We start from the raw sequence: 24,128 nt of genomic DNA, 5'->3' as shown, positions 1-24,128 counted from the left end.
GACACACAACTGGTCGAATTGAAAGGAACGCTAAAAGTGAAGAATGTCACTCGAAAGGATGCTGGAATCTATAAGTGCGAAGCTTTGGATTTTGATGCTGAAGAAGGTGTCGAACTTGTCAAAAATCTAAGCTTAATTGTGCACTGTAAGTATCAGTCCTAGACACTATAATGAATACAGTAAACTGGACGAGTTGCTAAATGAAACACATAACTGATCCTTTGTTAACCTCTGCCCTCCTTCATTACCAGTGCTAATTTAGACAAGCTTTACAGACAATCTCACTGGAATGAAAAAGAGACTTCAATGAAGAGTGTGATCAAATACTGTGGCAAAGGCAAATATTTAAATTGGGGCAAATGCTTCTCTTTCGTCGTCTTTTTGTATTGTTTAGATACTATTATAGAATTTGTTAATATTTTAACTTAGCAAAGGATCAGTTGGTAAGTTCAGGTTTAATTGATTTTTCCATATCCTCTGAGCTATATTCATTCTTTTGTCACTCTGTCAGATCTTGACCCTGTGGCAGTGACTCCAAAAGGGCCATTGCTTGCTGCTAAAGGAGATACTGTGGAGCTTCAGTGTAAGACCAAGTCCTCTGATGAATACACCCTGCAGTGGAAAAAGGCATGTATCGATTTCAACAAGCCTCCATCTCCATGCCAATTTTTCCTCACTTTTTTCTCTCTCTATTGTAAATCCAAACCCATAGGACTTTAATCAAGGGGAAGGTTAATTTTCCCCTTGGAGGCACAACGGACAACAATGGAGGCACAGAAACCTCTCAGATTTAATATAAATTATCTTAATTTGTGTTTGAAGATGAACCGAAGCCTAATGCTTTTGGAACGACACAAGTCTGAGTAAAACAGTGGAAATAGTGATCTCATTTGACTCGACATCTCATTTGATCTCACTGTATGCCATAGGACTCAAAGGAGCTGTCGCAGACGGGTGTGTTGACTCTCCAGTCAGTGACTCTGGCTGACGCTGGTGTGTATTTATGTGTCGGAGCTGTACCTTCAGTGCCAGGTCTTCGAAAACAAGCCAATGTCACCCTTACCGTCACAGGTACTAAGTGCAAACATAGACACACACAGCTTTATAGCAGTTCATCAGTGCAAAGCGTCAATACAAGCTGTCATCAGTATCAAAATTGCTTTCAAGAGATAGAACTAAACTATGGGCTGTCAACAAACTGCTAACGCTTGTTGTTATACCAGCTGCTTTCCGTAGTGTGGATATTATGTTTGGATACAGGTAGGAGTTCAATGCCATATGAAAAAAGTGAAGTGTGTTTGTTTTCTGATCAGAGTAACCAGTCAAGCTCAATTGTAAGTAAAAACACAATTCAAAATCTATGTATAACATGATGTGAAACAATATAATAAACTTTCAAAGACAAACCTCTTAGGTTGTTAAACGATGGTACATTACTGTTCAATAAGTCAGATCATACAGTCATGGCCAAAAATATCGGCACCCTTGGTAAATATGATCAAAGAAGGCTGTGAAAATTAATCTGCATTGCTAATCCTTTTGATCTTTTTTTTTTTTTTTTTATTCACAAAAATCTAACCTTTCATTGGAGAATAAGAATTTTAAATCTGGGGAAATATCATTATGAAATAAATGTTTTCTCTAATACACATTGGCCATAATTAATGGCTCCCTTTTATTCAATACTTTTTGAAAGCTCCATTGCCAGTTTAACAGCTCTAAATTTTCTCCTATAATGCCTGATGAGGTTAGAGAACACTTTACAAGAGATCAGAGACCATTCCTTCATCCAGAATCACTCCAGACCCTTTAGATTCTCAGCTCCATGTTGGTGCTTCTTCTCTTCAGTTCACCCACTCATTTTCTACAGGGTTCAGGTCAGAGGACTGGAATGGCCATAGCAGAAGCTTGGTTTTGTGCTCAGGGACCCATTTTTGTGTTGTTTTTGAGATTTGTGTTTGGATTATTGTATGGTTGGAAGATCCAAACATGGCCCATGGCCCAGATTTCTAACAGAGTCATTCACTTATTGATTTTTTTATCTGTTGGTATTTGATAGAATCCAAGATGCCATGTGTTTAAACAAGATGTCCAGGACCTCCAGCAGAAATATAGGCCCACAACATAAAAAATACAGCAGTATATTTCATTGTACACATGGGGTACTTTTTATCCCTGTGTTCACCAAACCCATCTTGAGTGTTTGCTGCTAAAAAGCTCTTTTTTGTTGTTTGTTTCATCTGACCATTGAAGCCAGTCCCATTTGAAGTTCCAGTCCTGTCTGATTGATTGAATATGCTGGAGTTTGTTTTTGGATGAGCTAGTAGAATTTTTCTTGAAACCCTCCCAAACAACATGTGGTGATGTAGGTGCTGTTTGACAATTTTTTAAAAGGTTTTCTGACCCCGAGATTCAACTATTTTCTGCAATTCTCCAGCTGTGGTCCTTGGTCACCGTGCATTAGGACGATATACACACAGGTCCTCTTATAGGCAGTTTCGTAACATTTTATGTTGATTGGAAATTCTTAATTATTGCCCTTTTCTTAAAGCCACTTCACTAATTTGTGAAGCTCAATTATCGTTTGTTGCACATCAGAAATATATTCTTTGTTTTTTTCTCATTGTGATGGATATTTAAGAGAATTTGGGCTTTGTTTTCCCTCCTATTTATATTTCTGTGAAACAGGAAGCCATGGCTGGATAATTTCATGTTCATAATCACCCTGGAGTGCTCAAAATTTTGAATATGAATGGGAATATACTTCAAAGATATTTTACTCATAAGAATTTCTAGGGGTGCCAATAATTGTGTCCAACATGTATTTGAGAAAAACATTTATTTCATAATGATATTTCCCCCATTTTAAATTCTTATTATCCAATGGAAAGGTTAGATTTTTGTGTTTTTTTTTTTTTTAAAGGAGACATATTATGCCCCTTTTTACAATATATATAATAAGTCTCTGGTGTCCCCAGAATGTGTCTGTGAATTTTCAGCACAAAATACCCCACAAATCATTTATTATATCACTTTGAAAATGCCCTTGTCCCTGTTTCTTTAAATCCAAATGAGCTGCTGCTCCCGCCCCCTTTCCAGAATAGAGCTGCGCCATTTCAGCTCGTACCTGCTAAAAACGTCTGTTTTGGTTCTGATTATCATGTTTATCGTGCTGAAATCATGCATTTTAAACCATATTAGTTTAAACTTCTGACATACGGTTTTCTGAGTGCACACATCCGAAGCACACGGACAGAAAGGTGCTGTCACAGCAGATGAGTAAACTAAGTTCTCATTCACACACAAGTTTACGTTAAAAACACACACGAGTTTCAAAAACAGTCAGTTATGTCTGTGAAGGTAAACAGCTGGGAAATAAATCGCATGATTATTTTAGATCTGTGTGGCAGCAGCATACAGTAAATAAATCAATGAATCCACTGCTCTGTTGTCTCTGAGGCTGGGACTAAATAGTGTTCTGTGCTCGTCTGTGCAGCCGAAGGCAGAACAGTTAGCATGTTTTGCTCAAACTTTCACCATGGCATTAGAACTGGTACACCGTTGTCACTTGAGAAATCAAAATGACGGTGCAGCGGGTGGAAAGTTGGAAACTTACAGATTAAGGGGCGGTAATATTATAATGAGATCCCTTTGCCACATCACCAAGGGAGCGAAATCAGAAGCGCTCGTTTTTTCAGAAGCTTGCAAAAGGCTTACTAAAACAAAGTTATCGGGTTAATCTTTTTCACGTTTCCTTGGTTGGTAGATGCACTGGGGACCTGATTATTGCACTTAAAACCTGAAAAAGTCAGATTTTCATGATATGTCACCTTTAAATAAAAGATCAAAAGGATTAACAATGCAGATTAATTTTCACAGCCTTCTTTAATCATATTTACCAAGGGTGCCGATCAGTGGTGTAGTGGTGCCTGGAGAAGTGGGTATACTCTTAATTTATGCCCCCAGGTTTTTTTTTTTTTTAAGCAGCTCTGCAAAGGATGAACTACCTGTGTCAAAAACTGTGACATGTAAAATAGTCTTGCATATTTAGTTCACTCCAAAATGGGCCAGTAATATTTGCACTCTGTTACTTAACTACTTCTGCTTGAGTAAGGATCATTATGAAAATAATATTATCCACAGAAGAGGTGCCGATTTTGCAATTAAAATTAATGTATAAATAGACTGCAGCAACTGACATTTTGTCAGAATCCCTAGTAAATTACATGCTATTTTGTTTAGTTGTCTGTTCAGAATTGTGGGAGAATTGTGATCCCTATTTGAAACAAACAAAAAATCATGATTCTCTATCATTTAAGAAGTTAGCGATATGAGATTTTAAAAGGGGAAAAAAATGTTTGGCAAAAGGTTGGCGCGAACTCGGGTCGATCGCGTCAAAAATCATGCGCCTTACCATCTACGCCACTGAAACTAATATTGAATTAACATCTTTTTTTATTCTTGACTAACTCAATCACACGTTAGTGGGCGGAGTTAATGTAAATAGCCTTTGCCAACAAGATGGGCTATTTGCACTTAGTGTAAATAGACACTCCGTTTTTGATTACCTGGGGCCTGTACCATGATGGTAGATGAACAAATTCAGAGTTATAGGATAAGTTTTGAGTTGACAAATCCAAACCACTCCAATCTGGCTTTGTCGGTACCATGAAGCTGATCATCAACTTTCTCTGTCAACTCAGGCTTAATCCTGAGTTAATGGAGCGCGTGCACATGAATGTGTGACATCAGCGGCGAACAGCCAATCACAACACAGAGCAAGTGTGATTCACTTCTCGCGAGAGCCAGCGAGATTCAGAACTATTTTGTTAAAGGTTAAGAGATTAAAGAATATGAGGAATTTAAACGCATTTCCACTGAAGTACTTGTCCATGAAAGAGGACAAATAAAGGAAATTATCTTGCTCTATAAGTGCAGTCACAAGTTAAACTTGTGAAGTTAGTTTATATAGTTCTTAATATATAGTGATAGAGACTCAAACATGTAAGGTCACATTTTAAAGCATTATCTATTGATTCTACCACTTATTTATATTACATATGATCTGTATATATTAATATTTATTTAAAATGAATGCTTTATAATAATTGTTAAACTAAAGGTGCTTGTGTGTAATGGAGTAATAATAATATAAATCTTATAATAATTATATAAATCATACGTAAATTGTAATTATCAGTGAAGCCAGACAATTTTGTTGTATCTTTTTTAAGGTACTTCATAGTGACCTTTAATTTGTAGAAAGAGAAACTGGGGGAGTGACTTTTTTGTGTGTCAGACATGTGTCACTTTGCTCACATCTGATTGGTCCAATTTCAGTTTGCAATCTCTAACTCAGAACATAACCTGCCCCAGAGCAGGTTAGCCGTGGAGTGTAAGTTACTATGGCGATGAACGCAGCTAAAAGCCAAGCCACTTTCATGGTATCTAAAACCCAGGATTGGTGCAAACTAAACTGAAACTTACCTGGCTAGCCAGCTAATCCGGCTTCATGGTACAGGCCCCTGTAGATGACTTGGAAAAACACACAAACCATAATGTCGCAATCATGCGTTTACGGTCTTCACGTTTCTTTTTATTCAGCTTAGCTACAGTAGAGATGGCTTTGGCCACAGCGATAGCTGGATTCTTACACGTCGTGACTCGTAAGTTACCTCTATGAGGCCGTTTCAGGGATATCCGGCTTCGAGTATAAATGAAACATACACTGCATGAGTGTGTTTACGTCTCATTCCTGACCGCATCACTGTCTTTACTGGATGTTTTTAGAGAATATTTGCGCATATTCACATGCGATTGGATTAGTTACTCATATGCTGGACTGTCGTGATTTGGCTAATGCAGGACACTACTGAATGGTGCGCCTCAGAGGGGATTTAGAAGTGGGTATACGGAATGCCGACTGATAAAGAAGTGGGTATACGCCGTATACCTGCGTATACCCTCCACTACACCACTGGTGCCGATATTTTTGGCCATGACTGTTAGTCTGTGTTGCCATGAAAATGAGAACAGATGCTGCATTCACATTCTCCTTGGAAGTTCCTTCTTTCAAATTATAATTACAATATGATGTGCGCTCGTGTGATTGAGTAATTTTTTTCAGTTTCATATTCATCTTTCATATTCCCAACAAAGTCAGGAAGCTTTTTAGTGCTAATGCACTGTAATGCAGAGTAAAGAATGCACATTAGGTGTGTAATTTATGCTGATCTGCGTGTTTTATCATTCTCTTCCTGCCATTGAGGATGATGGGAAATGTTAGTCTGCTCATAAACCAGCTAAATGAGTTGGGTTGTCTGGCAGTAAACAAAATGCTTACAAACTAAATGGCACTGTCAACATTCACATTTACAGCTTATTATGATCCATAACAATTTGCTTCCACCATACAAATTTAATTTATACACCCCCAACTCAGGGTGGAAACAAAATAACAAATATGGTCCCAGACTTTAATTAAGCCGTTCATGTATGTTCAACTTGTAAATACATTCATTCTGATAAGAATTCCTAAATATGTAAATAGCTTAGCTAGCTAATATGGGATGCTGTAGCATTAAAGCATGAAAGAGATTTTTTTTTTTATAAGAAACTACTTCAAAAGTACATAAAAAAACTGTTGTTTCTCCAATTATCATTCAAATCGAATGTTACATTTGGTTCAAGGCAACTTCCTGAAATGCCAAATGGAGGAATATTTCCAAGGCCACTAACAATATTGAACTAATTCCTATAATAAAACATAAGCATTTTGTCACCCTGCAGTATGAGACACAAACTGTAACACCAGGGAAGGTCTCGTGTCTTATCTGTTCCATCAGAAAAAAAACTTTCATTCTATAGTTGATTTCCTGGCTTTGTTCTATATGCCTTCATGGCATTTATAGTATTCATGGGTGTAGTTCACACCATTTCCTGGTTTCCAAGAAAGGATGGTGCATTCAAGGCATTCATGACGTCAAGTATAGTGACCCATACTCGGAATTCGTGCTCTGCATTTAACCCATCCAACGTGCACACACACACACTGAACACACACCCGGAGCAGTGGGCAGCCATTTATGCTGCGGCGCCCGGGGAGCAGTTGGGGGTTCGGTGCCATGCTCAAGGGCACCTCAGTCGTGGTATTGAGGGTGGAGAGCGCTGTACATTCACTCCCCCACCTACAATCCCTGCCGGCCCGAGACTCGAACCCACAACCGAGACTCGAACCCACAACCTTTAGATTACGAGTCCGACTCTCTAACCATTAGGCCACGACTTCCCCCCTTCATAACATGGTCCATAAATTCTCCCCTGGTTCTGAGCACGTGAAATATAATGTCATATGAATGTGATGTTTTAATGAATCCTCAGAAAAGGCAGATGTCAAACTTGTTAAGATCTGTTGGTAGGTTTAAAGACAGGTTAAAAGCAAATGAACTCAAATATTGGCCACTGATAATAAACATGTTTTTGTTTTTAAGGTGCACCTGAGATTGCTGCTCCACTGAATGGATTTGTTGATAAGGAAGGAGGGATGGTCACTCTCAACTGCTCTGCTGTTGGTCATCCTGCTCCACAGTTCATCTGGACACCTTCTGGCAAAGAGGTGCGTTAACATGCTTCAAATAGATTAGGTTTGAACTTAAATCAGAAAACTGTATTCGTCGTATTTTTCATCTGTGTGTTTGTCTGTGTGTAGTCAGTGACAGTGGCGGGGAATAAATTTATCAGCACAGTCACTCTTGAGGCCTCTGCTGCGGTTCTGAAGGATGGTGTGATTTGTGAAGCATACAACAAGCATGGAAGAGACAGCAAGAACTTCAAGGTGTCCATCAAATCAGGTTAGTGCGTCCTACTCTTACAGACTGAGGCTATGTTGAAACTGGAATACTACACTCTAAAAATGACTGGGTTAATAATAACCCCACTTGCAACCCAGTGCTGGGTAAATATCGGTCAGAAAACATGGGGTTAACTTGCAGTTTTCAGTGTATTAAATGAACTGGAAGCAATATCCATGATTTTTGAAATCTTCTCAACTTACTATTTAACCGGATTGCCAAAATTCAGACATTTGTACACAAAATGGGGTAAAAATATCAGAATAACTGCATTCCTATATAATTGAGATATCTGGTTGCTACTGGCTGAATAAACCATGCAACATAATGAGGTCATGTGACAGTCATGTGACAATGTACTGTACAAAAGCACTGTCTGAAATGTTCCTGCATTCTGCATACCAATTTCTGAAAGAAAAAAACCCCCCAGAAAGCAGTATACAGCATCTTTGCTGGGCTGCTTTTTGTGCCAACCCTGCTGCTGGTTTATATGTACCAATCAAAACAAAACTTAAGGTTAACTGCACAGTGGATTGTGGGATACCATATCTTATGCAGTGTGCCATGGCTGTATGCTGCACATTTTAGAAAATATAATGGGTCATCCTTATTTGATTTATATTTTTTTTGGAGGGTGGGATTATGGGCTACGGGTTGTGACATCAATATCTAGAAACACTATGCTCATGAATATGAATTGAAGTGATCATTCAAATCTCTAGTTTTGTTACCTAATTGATATTCATGAGGCCTGTTTATAAAATGATTACTTGTTCTTGAGTTGCATAGCCTTGTAGACACTTCTGTTAATGCTTTTTGTTTTTGAAAGACATGTCTTATGTTCACCAAGGCTGCATGTTTGATCAAAAATACAGTATAAACAGTAAAATTATAAAATATTATTTCAATTTAAAATAAGTTCATTCTATTTTATTATACTTAAAAATGTACTTTATTCCTGTGGTAGTAAAGCTGAATTTTCTCCAGTCTTCAGTGTTGAAAATGGTTAAGATTTTTGTGGAGACCTTTTTCAGGATTGTTTTTTTATATATAAATAAAAGGTTAAAAGGAACAGCATTTATTTGAAAAATAAATGCTCAATTTAATGCTCATAGCTGAATAAAAGCATCAATTTCTTAAAAAAAAAAAAAAAACCAAACCTTTGAACATAGTGTAATTACTCAGATTTACTGAACATATCTCCACAGACTCTGATTTACACTCAAAATGTTACCCAAAATGTTACTCTAAATCTTGTTCTTTTATTTCCTCTGTACAGATCCAGACAAATCATCAAATCCCAATGCTGCTAACCAAGGTAGACACTTGTCCCAGCTCTCTCTGCTCCTCCTCTCCCTCTCAGGACACTTTCTTGTACATACTCTGTGATCTAGCTTTCCAGCCCTGTACACTGTATATTATGTACTGTTACCAAACACTGTGTATATTGCATATTGTATTACGTATGTGATCTTTGTATGATGTCCGTCCACTATTTTGTTGATGCTGCAACTTTAACTTTTCCCTCATTTGGGACAATAAAGGATTCTGTTCTGTTTTACTTTCCTCTCTTTCCTTCATCTCTGTGTCTGGGTGTTTGTCTCTTAATACCACCGTCCTTTCATCTTGAGTGTGCTGTCAAGTGTTTAGCTCGTGTGGTCACTTCAGTGTGTGTATGTGTTTGTCTTCATCTTGGTGATGGGCCTCGTTGTGTGTGTGTATGTGGGTTAATGGTAGAGTGTTTATTTCCTGTGTGCTGTTCAATCGGACTCAACTTTCTCTTTCCCATAATGCTGCTCAAAGGAAACCCTGTGTTTACAGGTCTGTATAACCCCTGCTGCCCTTCTGTCTTTGCGTGAGAATAAAATAGTGTGTGTCTGTATGCTTACAGCTGTGAGATTGTGTGTGTTTATATAGCATTTCTCAGACTGTGACCTTATTGATCACTGATTATTTTGGTCTCGTTTTAATGTCGACAAAAGAACAATTGCTTATTGTTCTGGTTTACTTCCTTCCCATCCTCCTCAACAGGCCCATTCCCCCTCTGTGTTCCCCTTTCTCTTCCTCTCCCACCCAATCTCTTCATTTCCTCACACTCGCCATTAACCTTCAACCTCTCACCAACTCTCTTCTCGTTCGATCTTCTCAGCGGAGAAACAGCAGGGAGGTTCGAGTGCAGTCGTCATTGCTGTGGTGGTGTGTGTTCTGCTGCTTCTCCTCCTGGTGGCTCTGCTCTTCTTCCTTAGTAAGAAGGGCAAGCTGAGCTGTGGGAAAAAGGACAAGAAGGATGTGTGAGTAGCAGGAACCATGATAACAAACATTTTCAAGTCACGTGTTCACATTTCCATTTATTCATTTAATAAATTTTGTCACTTTCTCCTTCCAGGGCATCTGGGGAAGTGAAAGGTGGTATTGTGGTAGAGATGAAGTCCAGTGAGAAAGGCAATGAAAAGGCTGGTCTGCTAAACAAACCACATGCAGAACAGGTGAGGGGTCAAAGGCAAATTTTAGCAAGGTGGTTCTCAGCTGTACATACCAAAATTGTTTATTGTACAACAAAAATGTAAAAAAACAAACAAAAAAAAAAAAACAGGTGAATTGATGTTCTATCGTCATTCAGCATAACAGATACATGCATGTAAGTATATACTTATTCTGACCTGTAATAAAATAAATAATATAAATAAAAGAATAAGTGATCATACTCAATTTGATTGTATTTTAAATGATATAAAATACAATGAATTAGTTCCTGAGACCTGGGACTGCACTGTGATCCTCAAAGGGATAGTTCACCCAAAAATGAAAATTACCCCATGATTTACTCACCCTCAAGCCATCCTAGGTGTATATGACTTTCTTCTTTCAGACGAATACAGTCGGAGTTATATTAAAAAAATGTCCTGGCTCTTCCAAGCTTTATAATGGCAATGAATGGCTGGGGGTTGAGATTTTGAAGCCCAAAAAAGTCCATTCATCATAAAAAGTAGTCCACTCGGCTCCAGGGGATTAATAAAGGTCTTCTGAAGTGAAGCAATGCTTTTGTGTAAGAAAAATATCCATATTTAAAACTTTTTAAACCGTAATCTTCTGTTAACTGTTGTATGCGCATACACGAGAGAGTGGCGTTCCAGCAGATGACGTAGGACGTAGGCGTAACGTAGGCTCCGGTGAGAAGTAACGAATACAGAAGTGCAGAGGAGAGAACAAAACAAAACACTGGTCATGAATTAGAAGTACAAAATGAGGATTTGGAAAGAAAAATGTCAGAGGATTTCAATATAAGTCAAGAGGAGACTTCCTTCGCTGTAAACAAAACATGGTTCTTGCAAGACTAGCATACTCTCACCGGAGCTTTCACCATGACTACGTCCTACATCATCTGCTGGAAAGCCACTCTCTCATGAATGCGTGTACAACAGTTAGCGGAAGATAGAGATTACGGTTTATAAAGTTTTAAATATTGATATTTTTCTTACACAAAAGCTTTCACTTCAGAAGGCCTTTATTAACCCCCCGGAAACAACTGGAACACTTTTTATGATGGATGGATGGATGGATGGATGGATGCACTTGTTTGGGCTTCAATATCTCGACCTCCATTAACTGACATTATAAAGCTTGGAAGAGCCAACACTTTTTTAAATATAACTCTGATATGAATGAAGCAAATAATATACACCTATGATGGCTTTAGGGTGATTAAATCATGGGGTAATATTCATTTTTGGGTAAACTTTGCCTTTAAATAGACAAATAGTCTTTAATCTAAAAAATATTATTACTTTATGCAGCTAAATAATGGCCAGTAAAAATATAGTTCATTAACAACCTTTCCTCTTTCACAGTGATAAAAAAAGAAGAAAAGATACAAGAACAAGATCTCCAGAGATGTAGAGGATGGTGATGAATTAAGAGTGCTCTGACGGAGGAGGAGGAGGAGATGGAGGAAAGAGAAGATGAATTCATTTTAGCTGTACAGTTTTCTTTTTTGAATGATTGTGGGAGGGGCTATGATGTTGAACTGAGGGTGGGTTTCAGTTTAGAAGTGGGAGGGGCAATAATTGTAAATCTGGCATTATTTTGATAAGGGTACATACGGTGTCCGGATTGTGTAATCAAGACAATCTTTGTAGAACAACTATGAAATAGAGCGCAGCTTAATACAGTGTTCTTCTACCCAAAACAAAGCAGAAAATTCACTGTGGACACTGGATGTTGCTCTTCATGCTGGGCTGCACCCTGGTTATGTTGATTAGTTCATGTTGTTGAAATAGTGTAGTACAGCCTCTTTTTGCATTACAAGCTGCACTTACTGTGTACTTTTTTGATTGTGAACTGCACACATGCCATTACCCTGATTAGTAAACCCTACAGACCACTATACGCTTTGGCCATGATCTGCATGGAGCATATGGATGTGCCATTATACACACTGTCAAGCTGTCCCTTTCAACGCCTTAGATATTTTAGACCATGCCTACATGTCCCACACCTGTATGTTTTGAGCTATAACCAAAAGCCAGAGGTGACGGAAAAGAAATATCATGTGTGAGAATCCCATTCAAACCATATATCTGACTACATGGACCCATTCAGCTCAAATGTGAGTTGTGGAAGAGTTACAGAACTAACTCAATCATCTCATTTCCTCTGTACTACACTGAATTCCATTTAACAGCCCAAACATGTTCAAAGACTTTAACCTAACTTTGTAATTATTACACATGGGTTAGAGGACAGGTATATTGTCTTTTAAAATGCATCCTAATGGGAATAATCGTTAATTTTTTTTAATATAATGTCAACTCCACTATTCTTTTTGGATTATTAAAATGCTGAGCGTGATTATAAATGATCTACTCACTGAGCAGAAATCATAATGAACATATTGTCCCAATATACTATTCTGTGTGAAGTTTTTCCAACACTATTAATATCACTAAGTTTTTCATTACTTATATTTAGAGAAACATATCAAATTAAACACTTTCAGCCGTTTCTTAAGGCGTAAAAGTTGTTGCTTTCTGTTTAGTTATGTGATTCACACAACAACTAGTTCTATCATCATTTACTAATCCTCATTATCGTTCCAAACCTAGATGACTGGCTTTCTTCTGTGGAACACAGATTAAGATATTTTAAACTGCTTTTGTACATAATAAAAGTCAATGGAGCCCAAATCCAAACTGGATCCCACTGATTTTCATTGTAAAATAAAAACATAGAGAATGACATGAGGGTGAGTAAATTATGACATACCGTTAATTTTCCTTTTTGGGTGAACGATCACTTTAAATTCTGAGAGCAAGGAGGTAAACAAGAAAACTTGGTAAAAGTTGAAGGGCAGGGCCAGAATAGTAATCTTTTTTTTGTTATTTATCAATGTTATCCATTACCAAAAATATGAGTGAACATGGGGTGTAAAAATGATTTCTTTAAGCTTGTATATGATGTTACAGGATTCTGTGTTTTGCATTTATATGTATTTTGTATCTTTCTCAGTAAAAGCACACTGTTGTTCAGGTGGCACAGCTGGAACATTCTAGAATCACTATGTTGTTGGAAAACCCTGTCATTTTTTCCCCAGGCCCTACTGTTAAACAAAGCTGTGAGCCTTGTTATTTGCTTCAAATAACAGATTCACAATCTGCTGTTCTTTGAGTCAGGTCCTTTGCGTGTCAAAGCACCACCCAAGGACAGTTTTTCAAACATTTATGCAATTTCTGAATATGGTATACATACAGTGTTTCTCTGTACCAAAAAAATAGTCATTCTAGAGTCTCTAAGCAGAAGGTTTGGTACAATTGGATGAGGGTAAAGTGAGGACTGAGGAGAAATGAGATGGATAGAGGGTGGGAGAGGGCTTGGTTTGGATATAACATTATTTTTTTACCTACTGAGTCTTTGTGTGTAGTTGAGAGTATTTTAATGAATCAGTATGTATTAATTGACACATGAAACATGAGCTAAAATATCTGAACATCTCAAACACTGGAAAATGTATGATGGCCCGTTTATGAAGGCCTCTGTTTTAGACTCCTCATAGAATATTTTTTACTTTTATCTTGATGCTCTTTTTTACATTTACTGATTTCATTTTTCAAAATGTAGTCATATGTTCTGTCAATGCAATGTGTGATTTATAGTTATGGTCAATATTTGCATACAAGATATTTGAACGCCCATTTTCTAGAGTAATGTGTAACAAAAAAAGTTTTCTTAAGAATACACGTCTTAACTACTGAATGATTGCAATTTTGCTGGTTTTTGCAAGAAAGAAAAGTGCTGTTTTGAATAAGATGTCATACTTTATGGATATCTACAATTGTTTGTGCCCTCCAGGTATACTGTATATTTGTGGTATGCATTTGTGAACTTTGTAGCTCGTCGTCTTCTGATTGGAACTGTGTAGAGTTTACTGCAAAACAACAACAATTACAACAACAGATCCTACACTGTCTCTTTTTTGTGTGTCTAAAATTACTGTAACCCTCAGGTAACTATAATTTAAATAGATAATCCAATTGAGTATGTTAAACATGTTACTCAACATTCATCTCGAGTTTCTCTTTTGGGTTTCAGTTTTTGTTCTCTACTTCTAATGACAGTTCAGATTTAATAGACATTAATCTGTTTGAATTGTCAGGTAAGTGACTATATCATGTATGATCTTGTTAATCATTAAATGATAATGCCAAACCCCCATAAGGGATTTCTACATGTAAAAATAGTAGGCTATTTTCTTTGAAGACAGATACACGCTTCCGAATTGAATGACTTTTAAGTACGATCATTACATTATGTAATCAGATAGGTGTGGGGTTTGGTTATTTTATATTTGTGAGAATCGTATTTAGTGATATTTTGCTATAGGAACCAATACCCTGATGATTGCTACACTGTAGTCGTCGCGCTGGAACACCACGATGCGACATAGGCCTGCCTGGAATGCCATTTCGTAACTCGTTTAATCTTAAAACCCAGATAGTTTTTTCTCTGAACTGTGGGTTTGTGAAAGTAAGTCATTTATGTTGTAGAACAAAACGTGAAAGTCTCAAATCTCAGCAAGGTTAACCACAAAGATTATATTACTCGTAAAAAAAAAAGAAAAATAACAACAAAGAAACCTCTCAAGGGTTTGGAGAGGGCCAAAAAAAGTACGTCATGATTTATGTTTGGACTCTCCACACGCTCTTTATTTTTCATATAATATAATCATTTAAACAAACTCACTCATTAAATCTAAACATTCATTTTTTTTATTTTGTAACCAGTCATGTAAGAAGTCATGTACCATAGCAAAATATTTAGTAATGACTGACTGTATTTTACTGAGCTGTCAGAATAGAGGTCTCATGTCTGTAATTTTGTCCCATTTTGCACACATATGCTATATTCTATGCCATTTTGTAGTATACTGTAAGTAGTGTGTGTAGTGTAATCACACTGAAAAATGCATGATGTACAGTATTTGATGAATTTTCTACACATTCTCAAGATTGTGTCTTAAAATGTAGGAAGCTGCCTACCTACACAGCATGTTTGGAAAGATGACACAGGCAACATGTCATCAAACCTTCACCCACAGCCTCGTTCATCCTTGCCCCGGCCTGCCAGGTGTCAGTCAAGGTGCTGAAATTCCTCCTGTGTTGAGATGATCATTTTAAAAATACATACTAAGCCAGATACACCCTCAGGCGCGATTAACATTATTTGCTTGCACTGTCCGTGTGAGTTTGAGGATTGAGACAGAAGCATCTGTGGATCCCTCTTAAATCATTGATTCTGACAGTTCAATCACTAATAATTCACTATTATTAGAGCTAATTCACCTGTCAGACCAGCAGCACAGGGCAAATACATGTCAATGCAGTTTGATATTGAGACGACAATAAGGACGGAAAATTGAAAAAGAATTGAAATCATAATTGTTTCAGATAAGAAAAGACATTTTATAGGAAGAGAAAGGACATGTTACAATAGGCTGCAGCTGGACAAGATCTGTAGATGGAGAAAATTAGGAAGGATGCTTGGAGAATGATGTGAATAATAAGAGAGAGAAAGAGGGGATGTACGTGAGTCAGCTATCAGATGCTCTCAAGCACATCGGTATGCATTTGTATTTAGTGAATAGAGACACTGATGTCTGGATCTATTCCATTGATTTAACGATGATTCTCCCTCATCAAAGCTAGTGGCTCTCCATCTTTCCCTAATACCGATCCACTCCGTACTTCTTGAGTGAGTGATTAAGATAGAGAGAAATATTGCCACTTTACTGTAGTGGTCCAAAAATCAGGGTTATTTTAGTATTAATTACATAAATATTTTTTTTTAATTTACAGATTACATTTTTAGTTTAGGTTTAAGTAATTTTATATGTGCTTTTTCCATATTTGATTTAGGTCCGTTTTTGAGAACTTGCTTTAGTTAGCTGCCAAAGCAAAAAAAAATTTAAATTTGTATTTGATTTGATTTCAGCTTTAATTACTGTAAACATTTTAATAGTTTTAGTTGTAATTATCAATATCAACACTGCTGGAAACTGAATTATAACACTTAAAAGGTACACTCAGTTATTTTTTTACCTCATTTAGAAAGTACTTATGTAGTACTTATTAAAGAAGCCGTCTTATTTTACATGGAACTTGTTGCCTTAAGGGGCAGCCATATTAAAATCACAAGCCCAACTGAATACTGACTTAACCTCATTAACAGCCCTGTTATTGGAAACTTGTAAGAGTGAATGTTGAAACAATAACTGCAATGTTGCTGTAACTGAAATGTCAGTATAAGTTCAAAACTGCACCTTTAAAGCCTGTCTCTGTGGACAGACAAGAAGCAGCAACGCATTTTAAACGATAAAAGATATTTGCAAGAGTTACTGTGAAACTGAGGGACAATAAGTTTATTACTGCTTAAACATTTGCATTTCTGAACAAGGTCATTCTTGAATAAAAAAATCCAGTCTTTCTAGACAAAGAACATCAAGATGTAAACAGCATGATTAAAAGTGCTTCCCACACACTGTTCTCACAAGCTTTCATACTCTTTCCACTGACTCATATTCTCTTACCCACAATCCCTTTCTGTGATCGGAGAGAGTTTTGTGACTTGATTTCATGGGGATTTCTCCTAGAAACTGCTAATTGCACATCTGTGCTTGTGCGTGCATATTATATGTAACATGTTCACTCAATTTGCTCTTTAATGATGCAGTGAACGAGACATCCTCAGTTTGTCGTTATCCTCGGCCCTCCATTACAGCCCCATGCTGTGCTCGGGTTCAGAGTAGAATGCTATCAAACCAACCTTGAAGATTAGCAAAATTATCTCGCTTTGCTACTTCAAGTGAGACATTTTTTTTTAATTAGCCGCTTTTGTGATGAGTTTATTCTGTTTTAATTAGATTCTGTGACTGTTGAGAAGAGATTTCAGTGACACCAGAACCAGCAGGAGAAATGTGGGTGTGTTATGGTTGTGAGCATTTGGGAGGGAATTTCTCATGCATTAAAGGAGAGATAGCAGAAAAGCCTTGACATTACTCACATAGCTGAGCCCTCTCTGTTTATCAGCACTACGCCGAGCACTCGTGATGTCCTGTCTGGCTCTTGAGGGTGTATGTGTGTGCGTTCCTTTCATATTTCTTCCTCACTGTAAAAAAATAAAAAAGTTCAGCCAACTTAATTTTTTAAGGCAACCAGCTTCAGCAGATTTTTGAGTTTTGTCAACTTGTTGTTTTAAGTTTATTCAACAAAAAGTTGAGAATCTCCTACAAAAATAAGTTGAAAAAATGTGCTGAAGCTGGTTGCCTTAAAATGTTAAGTTGGCTCAACTTTTTTTTTTTTTACAGTGCTGAAGGACAAGAACATTATAGGAAGATTTGTTTAAGGATATCTCTACTTCCATGAAAGATTGTGTATAGGATAGGGGATTCTTTTTATGCAATAGGAGTGTGAATGAATGAATCTGTGAGTGATTTTCTATATCCCCTTATTTAGATTGCAGACCCTGGTAGAGCCTGTTTACTGCTCTGGTTAGCTGCATTCCTGCTCACTCATTGAGAGTAATGGTAAACCTCTGAATAGTGCCTCTGATTATTTTTCCTGAAACAAGGAACAGGATATAAGTATCAGTGGGTTTTGCAAGTACCAGTATTGCAATATAACAATAAAGTGTTATCAATCTGTCTCTCCATCTATTCTTCTTTCTGTCTGTCTGTGCATGGAAAGTGCCTTTAAGATCTAAATTCCTGTAAGTGAATTGTAAGAGTAAGACAGATAATGTCTGTCTGTCTATTTATTTATTTAAGATGCTCTTATGTTAAAAGATATATGCATAACTTTGCTCACGTCAGGTAAAGTGTGCTCCTTGTCACTTGGGCTGTGTTCCACCCCAGGGTTCTGTTAGTAATGCCATAAAGAGTGCTTTTAAGATCTGAATTCCTGTAAGTGCCGTTATAAACAGCTGATGACAGGTATTGTCAGTTCTTTGCACATTTTCATGTACTGTACACACTTGCAAATGACCTGAAAGTGTATCTAATCATTCCTGTCTTTTTTCTTGAACGCTTGTTTTGTTATGTTAAGTCTCTAGAGAATATTCTGGGTGTTTTAAGTTGTTGTAAAAAGCGTGCGACAGGTTTTTATGGCCTCGGGCTACAAGTTCCCTTCGGCATTCTTTGACGCTGTACACCAGACAAACACACACACACAGGTGTTGCATAGGAAACTCTAGTTCTTTTGAACACACTGAATGTCTGTTTCTATGACTAGCACTCACGCAATCATGCCTTTTACTAATGTGTTTTCATATTGGCACACACAAGATACAGCTTGTTCTACACAATACTGTGTAATTTTATCTCATCAAAGGTTGCTTAAGTGTAAGCAAACATGCCATTTCAAATGCAGCGCCAAAATTGACTCATCAATGTGTTGTGGTTCCCCATATTTACAGGCAATGGTTCAAATAAATTGAAAAAGAAAATAGTTTTAAACTAGTAAGAAGCAGAGTTTTATTTATACTCAAAATGTGAAAAGCTGCCAACATTGACTGCTTTTGGTATGCGGTAAAATGGTGTCGGTTAAATTGGTGATGGATAATGTGTCTGTGGCAGCAGGAGACAAAGTGTTGCTATTGCAGTGGTAGATTTGAGATGTGAGGCCGCTGTTTTCATTAAAGGTCCTCTTCAGCAACATTTATGGTAAAACCGTTTGATCTCTCTGGGTCCTCTAACAGCAAAAAGCCAATTGAATGCAAAAGCAGCACGACTGAGTAGTTTAAAATTGCACTCAATCCAGAGGTGAGCCTCCATTTTCCATTAGATTGCTCATGCATTGTTGTAATATTGCAAATTTTTGGAATGATGATAAAGTCTGAAAAAGCTGTAAATAATAATAATGAGGCCCTAAAAAAATATTAAATTATTCAAAACAATTCTGTTTTGATTACTAATTGTTTTCATTTACGAAAGCAAGTGTTTGTATTAACTGTTATTTATTATTTATATAGTAGCTTTTTATTCATTTTTAATTAGCATTTATTTTTTTTAAAGTTTTCATTTTAATTCTGTAAGCTTTTGTAATTGTTGTTATGTGCTCTTGTCATTTTTATTACTTATTGTATTTTAAAATATTTCTATTTTATTTTATTTGAATTTTAGTAATTTAGTACTTCAATATAACTTAGCCAGGGAAACATTTATCTCTATTTTCCATTTTCTTTTCTTTTCTTTTCTTTTCTTTTCTTTTCTTTTCTTTTCGATTAACAAAATCGATTGTAATAGTTTTAGTTAACAAATCAACACTGTGGATTTGGACTTAGACTCCTGCAGTTCAATTTGTGTAATTTAGTCTGTAGCTATTTTATTTCTTCACTGAATGCTCTTAGCGGGATTCCGTCAAATTCTAGTGGGGAATGGGATATGGAAAAGCTGGAGTGAATCTGATCTGCGGTGATTACAAAAGGCTTTGAGCGGGCGAGGGACTCTCTGTTGCTTCGTTCTACTCCTATACCGTATTTCAGCCTTGCGATGCTTAGAGACCAGTGTTGCCAATTTAGAAATGTTGTAGCTAGATTTAGCGACTTCCCCACCCCTTTTGAGACTTTTTTCAAAAGTTTAGGGACAAATATAGCAACTTCTTGGACAAACTTTATCTAAGTTCTCATCTTTCCCACTGATCTATATTCATCGTTATATAGATCAGTGAATTTGCCATTATGATGTCATCTAGTGACATTTAGCTACCAGTTTTAGCTACTTTCAACTGAAAGCAGTTGGCAACACTGTTAGAGACACGTAAAACTCAACGTTTTTTGTCTGAACTATTTTCATTAGCAAAAAAGAAATGCACAAACCACAAGGCCAAGTTTTGTCTGAAATGTAACTTATTCAAAATTAATTACTTTAAAACTATACAAATTGTATAAAAGCAATATAACACTCAAAGTTGTGCTGCAACCTAAAATGTTTTAACATAACATTACAAAAAATTAGTAAAAATATTTCAGTGTGGATTATACAAGCACAAAAGACAAACAAGTCCACAGAAGCATTATCCACTTATCACCAAACATATTATTATGTTGGTAAACCTTGAGCTTGAATGAATGCTGTTATTATGAAACACAGGTGTACTTTTATCTCAACACAATTTGAGCTCAATATGGCGGCTGTTGAAGACTCTAGATCATGCAGTCAGTATTAAAAGCCCTTCAATGAAACCATCAGAAGAGAGAATCAGCACTCACTTAGCGGCCTGGGGAAACATTAGAGGGAGGGGTGGCATGGAGAAAATGACCACAGAGAGTTTACACAACCACATGATAAACAAAGAGGGAGGCAGTCTATATGCAATGCAAAACAGGGCTACAGAATCCAGCATTATTATACTCTAGTCACTGTTGCAACCGTTTAATGTACTGTAATAGATCTTAAGTGAAGCATATGTGTAATTAGACAGAGGGAGAATACAAATATTGTACTATAGCTGATTTAGAGGAAACGAGAGAAGGAGAGCAGATGGAGACAGTAGGTAAAGTGAGATGAAAAAGCACTTAGATACAGCAGAATGCTTTATGGAGAGTATTTACGCACTCCTTTAGTCTGAGATGGAAAAGACAAATATAAAGTAAAGACCATTTATACTACAGAAGCATTTACTGTTTCATTTACTGTTAGCATTCACTTTTTCGCTGTAAGAAATCTGTTGCTAATGTGCTTCAGTTTATTGTTAAAGACCAGATTGAGGGAGGGTTATAGTCAGATGAATGAGAAAAAGTAGGAAACATGCAATGCGTGTGTTCTGTTGAATGATGTCCATCACTAGCAGGGAATGTGCGTCCTGGCACAGTGTCTGCTTTCCATCTCTATTTTAGCTTCAAATTCAGACAAACAGAGAGGAATTTCTGTTAATGTGTGAGAGATTGTTCAATAACTGGAGTGTTTAAAAAGCAAGTGCACTGGTCTGTATAAATGATAATAAACGACAGACATTAAGAAAATTGTTTAAGAAGGTACAAAAAAAAAGAGACAAAGACAAAAATAAATTATTTTTTGGCCCAACAGACATTTTTTTGCTTGTTTTAAACATGAGCTGAATAACATTTTGCTGCAATTTTATATTTTGTTCAATGACTATATATATATATATATATATATATATATATATATATATATATATATATATATATATATACACTCACCTAAAGGATTATTAGGAACACCTGTTCAATTTCTCATTAATGCAATTATCTAATCAACCAATCACATGGCAGTTGCTTCAATGCATTTAGGGGTGTGGTCCTGGTCAAGACAATCTCCTGAACTCCAAACTGAATGTCAGAATGGGAAAGAAAGGTGATTTAAGCAATTTTGAGTGTGGCATGGTTGTTGGTGCCAGATGAGTATTTCACAATCTGCTCAGTTACTGGGATTTTCACGCACAACCATTTCTAGGGTTTACAAAGAATGGTGTGAAAAGGGAAAAACATCCAGTATGCGGCAGTCCTGTGGGCGAAAATGCCTTGTTGATGCTAGAGGTCAGAGGAGAATGGGCCGACTGATTCAAGCTGATAGAAGAGCAACTTTGACTGAAATAACCACTCGTTACAACCGAGGTATGCAGCAAAGCATTTGTGAAGCCACAACACGCACAACCTTGAGGCGGATGGTCTACAACAGCAGAAGACCCCACCGGGTACCACTCATCTCCACTACAAATAGGAAAAAGAGGCTACAATTTGCACGAGCTCACCAAAATTGGACGGTTGAAGACTGGAAAAATGTTGCCTGGTCTGATGAGTCTCGATTTCTGTTGAGACATTCAGATGGTAAAGTCAGAATTTGGCGTAAACAGAATCAGAACATGGATCCATCATGCCTTGTTACCACTGTGCAGGCTGGTGGTGGTGGTGTAATGGTGTGGGGGATGTTTTCTTGGCACACTTTAGGCCCCTTAGTGCCAATTGGGCATCGTTTAAATGTCACGGCCTACCTGAGCATTGTTTCTGACCATGTCCATCCCTTTATTACCACCATGCACCCATCCTCTGATGGCTACTTCCAGCAGGATAATGCACCATGTCACAAAGCTCGAATCATTTCAAATTGGTTTCTTGAACATGACAATGAGTTCACTGTACTAAAATGGCCCCCACAGTCAGCAGATCTCAAACCAATAAAGCATCTTTGGGATGTGGTGGAACGGGAGCTTTGTGCCCTGGATGTGCATCCCACACATCTCCATCAACTGCAAGATGCTATCCTATCAACATTTCTAAAGAATGCTTTCAGCACCTTGTTGAATCAGTGCCACGTAGAATTAATTTATTAATAAATGTATGTATGTATTTATATATATTAGGGGTGGCACAGTACACAGATGTTGGTACGTTGGTTCGGGGGTCACAGTTCGATACGATTTTGGTACAACAGGGAAAAAAAAAGAAATCTACTATGCTCAGTTTCTTTTTATTTATTTTGAACAGACAGTAGTGCAAATTACAATTTTTTCCACCAAGATGTGAAAATACTAAATATATATATATATATTATCTGTTTTGTTTTCATTGTGAGTGTACACAAATAAAAGCAGACCTTTATACAGTGATTATTAATAGAGAATGTGTCGTCACAACAGCAATGCATTCTGGGAATTCAGATCACGGTAGCTACAGCGGAGACTGGATAATATAGTGAATATAGACGATGATATAATTTAATGTTTCTATTATTCTACTTAAGATCGCGTTGGAGTGGTTAAGGCTCACTTTACATAATTTGCCATAGCCCTTTGCACAGCCGGTGTGAAAAACATGCTTTTTTCAGCCTTAGAAAGCTGAAAAAAGCAGAGGTATTTCCTGCAGACATTAACAGATGCCATAAGTTAGCCCTTATCAGTGTCTGGATGAAATACCTCTGCTTTTGATTAACCCCATGTTGATACAGAAAGCGTTAATCATTCCAACGCAATCTTAAGTTGAATCACATAAACATAAAATAATAGCCTATAAACTGTCTATATTCGCTACGGAACTCAGATGAAAGTTAAACTGAAACTCGGTAACAACTCAAATAAGATATGGCTTAATAATTGATCTCTGTAGATTTAATATACAGTGATTTGCATTAAACTGTTTGCCCTCACACTACAAATAAAAGAAAATCATATATGGAAATATTATTTATGGCAGCTCTTTGATCCCAGGCCACTTGTTTGTAAGGATTATGTTTCATTCATTCATTTATTTGATCGTTTATCATTGTTCGGCATCTCTAATAGTAAGGAATCTTCAACTTGGTTCATTATTTATTTGCACAGCATCCACAAACACATCGTTTCAAAGCAGCTTACAGTAATTGTTCTGTTACCTCTGTAATGGCTTAATTCATTGCACTGAGCAGATTTACTGGCCAATATTGTGATATAAAACAATGCTAAACGACCCACTGTTTGAGATCTAGCTATGTATTCTCCCCTTCAAAAAAAAAAACAGGCATGGTTTTGCTACTCAAAGCAAAGCGTTAGTTAGCCTATATCAGTAACTTACCACTGTAGTGAAGGAGACTGAATAATGACTATTTGCGATTTTTTTTTATTTAAAGATATTTACATATTAGTCCGTTTTATTCTAAGAGTATGTAAGATGGTTTTCAAAAAATATTAATAGTAAACGGTCGTCTTTTTTCTGTGGTGATTTGCGTGTTTACCCTGTGTGCTCCTGAGCGTGACCTAAAACATGGCGGAATCCGACGCGGCGTGACGTAGATTC

The 24,128-nt window shown here is 37.0% G+C and overlaps 1 protein-coding gene across 1 annotated transcript in view; it reads left to right on the top strand.

Moving 5' to 3' along the window:
- LOC306878371 (basal cell adhesion molecule-like) overlaps window positions 1-14,313 on the top strand; it is a 63,800-nt gene extending 49,487 nt beyond the window's left edge. The window contains exons 8-16 of the mRNA XM_079430685.1: window positions 1-145; window positions 512-627; window positions 930-1,071; window positions 7,491-7,615; window positions 7,709-7,850; window positions 9,130-9,168; window positions 10,000-10,141; window positions 10,237-10,336; window positions 11,699-14,313. Coding sequence (XP_079286811.1) covers window positions 1-145; window positions 512-627; window positions 930-1,071; window positions 7,491-7,615; window positions 7,709-7,850; window positions 9,130-9,168; window positions 10,000-10,141; window positions 10,237-10,336; window positions 11,699-11,701 — 954 coding nt within the window. The 3' untranslated portion in view covers window positions 11,702-14,313. The remainder of the gene's footprint in view (window positions 146-511; window positions 628-929; window positions 1,072-7,490; window positions 7,616-7,708; window positions 7,851-9,129; window positions 9,169-9,999; window positions 10,142-10,236; window positions 10,337-11,698) is intronic.
- The last annotated feature ends 9,815 nt before the right edge of the window (window positions 14,314-24,128 follow it).

The sequence above is a fragment of the Barbus barbus genome (genome assembly GCF_936440315.1).
Source record: "Barbus barbus genome assembly, chromosome: 12".
Taxonomy (NCBI): Eukaryota; Metazoa; Chordata; class Actinopteri; order Cypriniformes; family Cyprinidae; genus Barbus; species Barbus barbus.
Note: the sequence above shows the minus strand (reverse complement) of the source record. Positions and strands in the feature narration are given on the sequence as shown.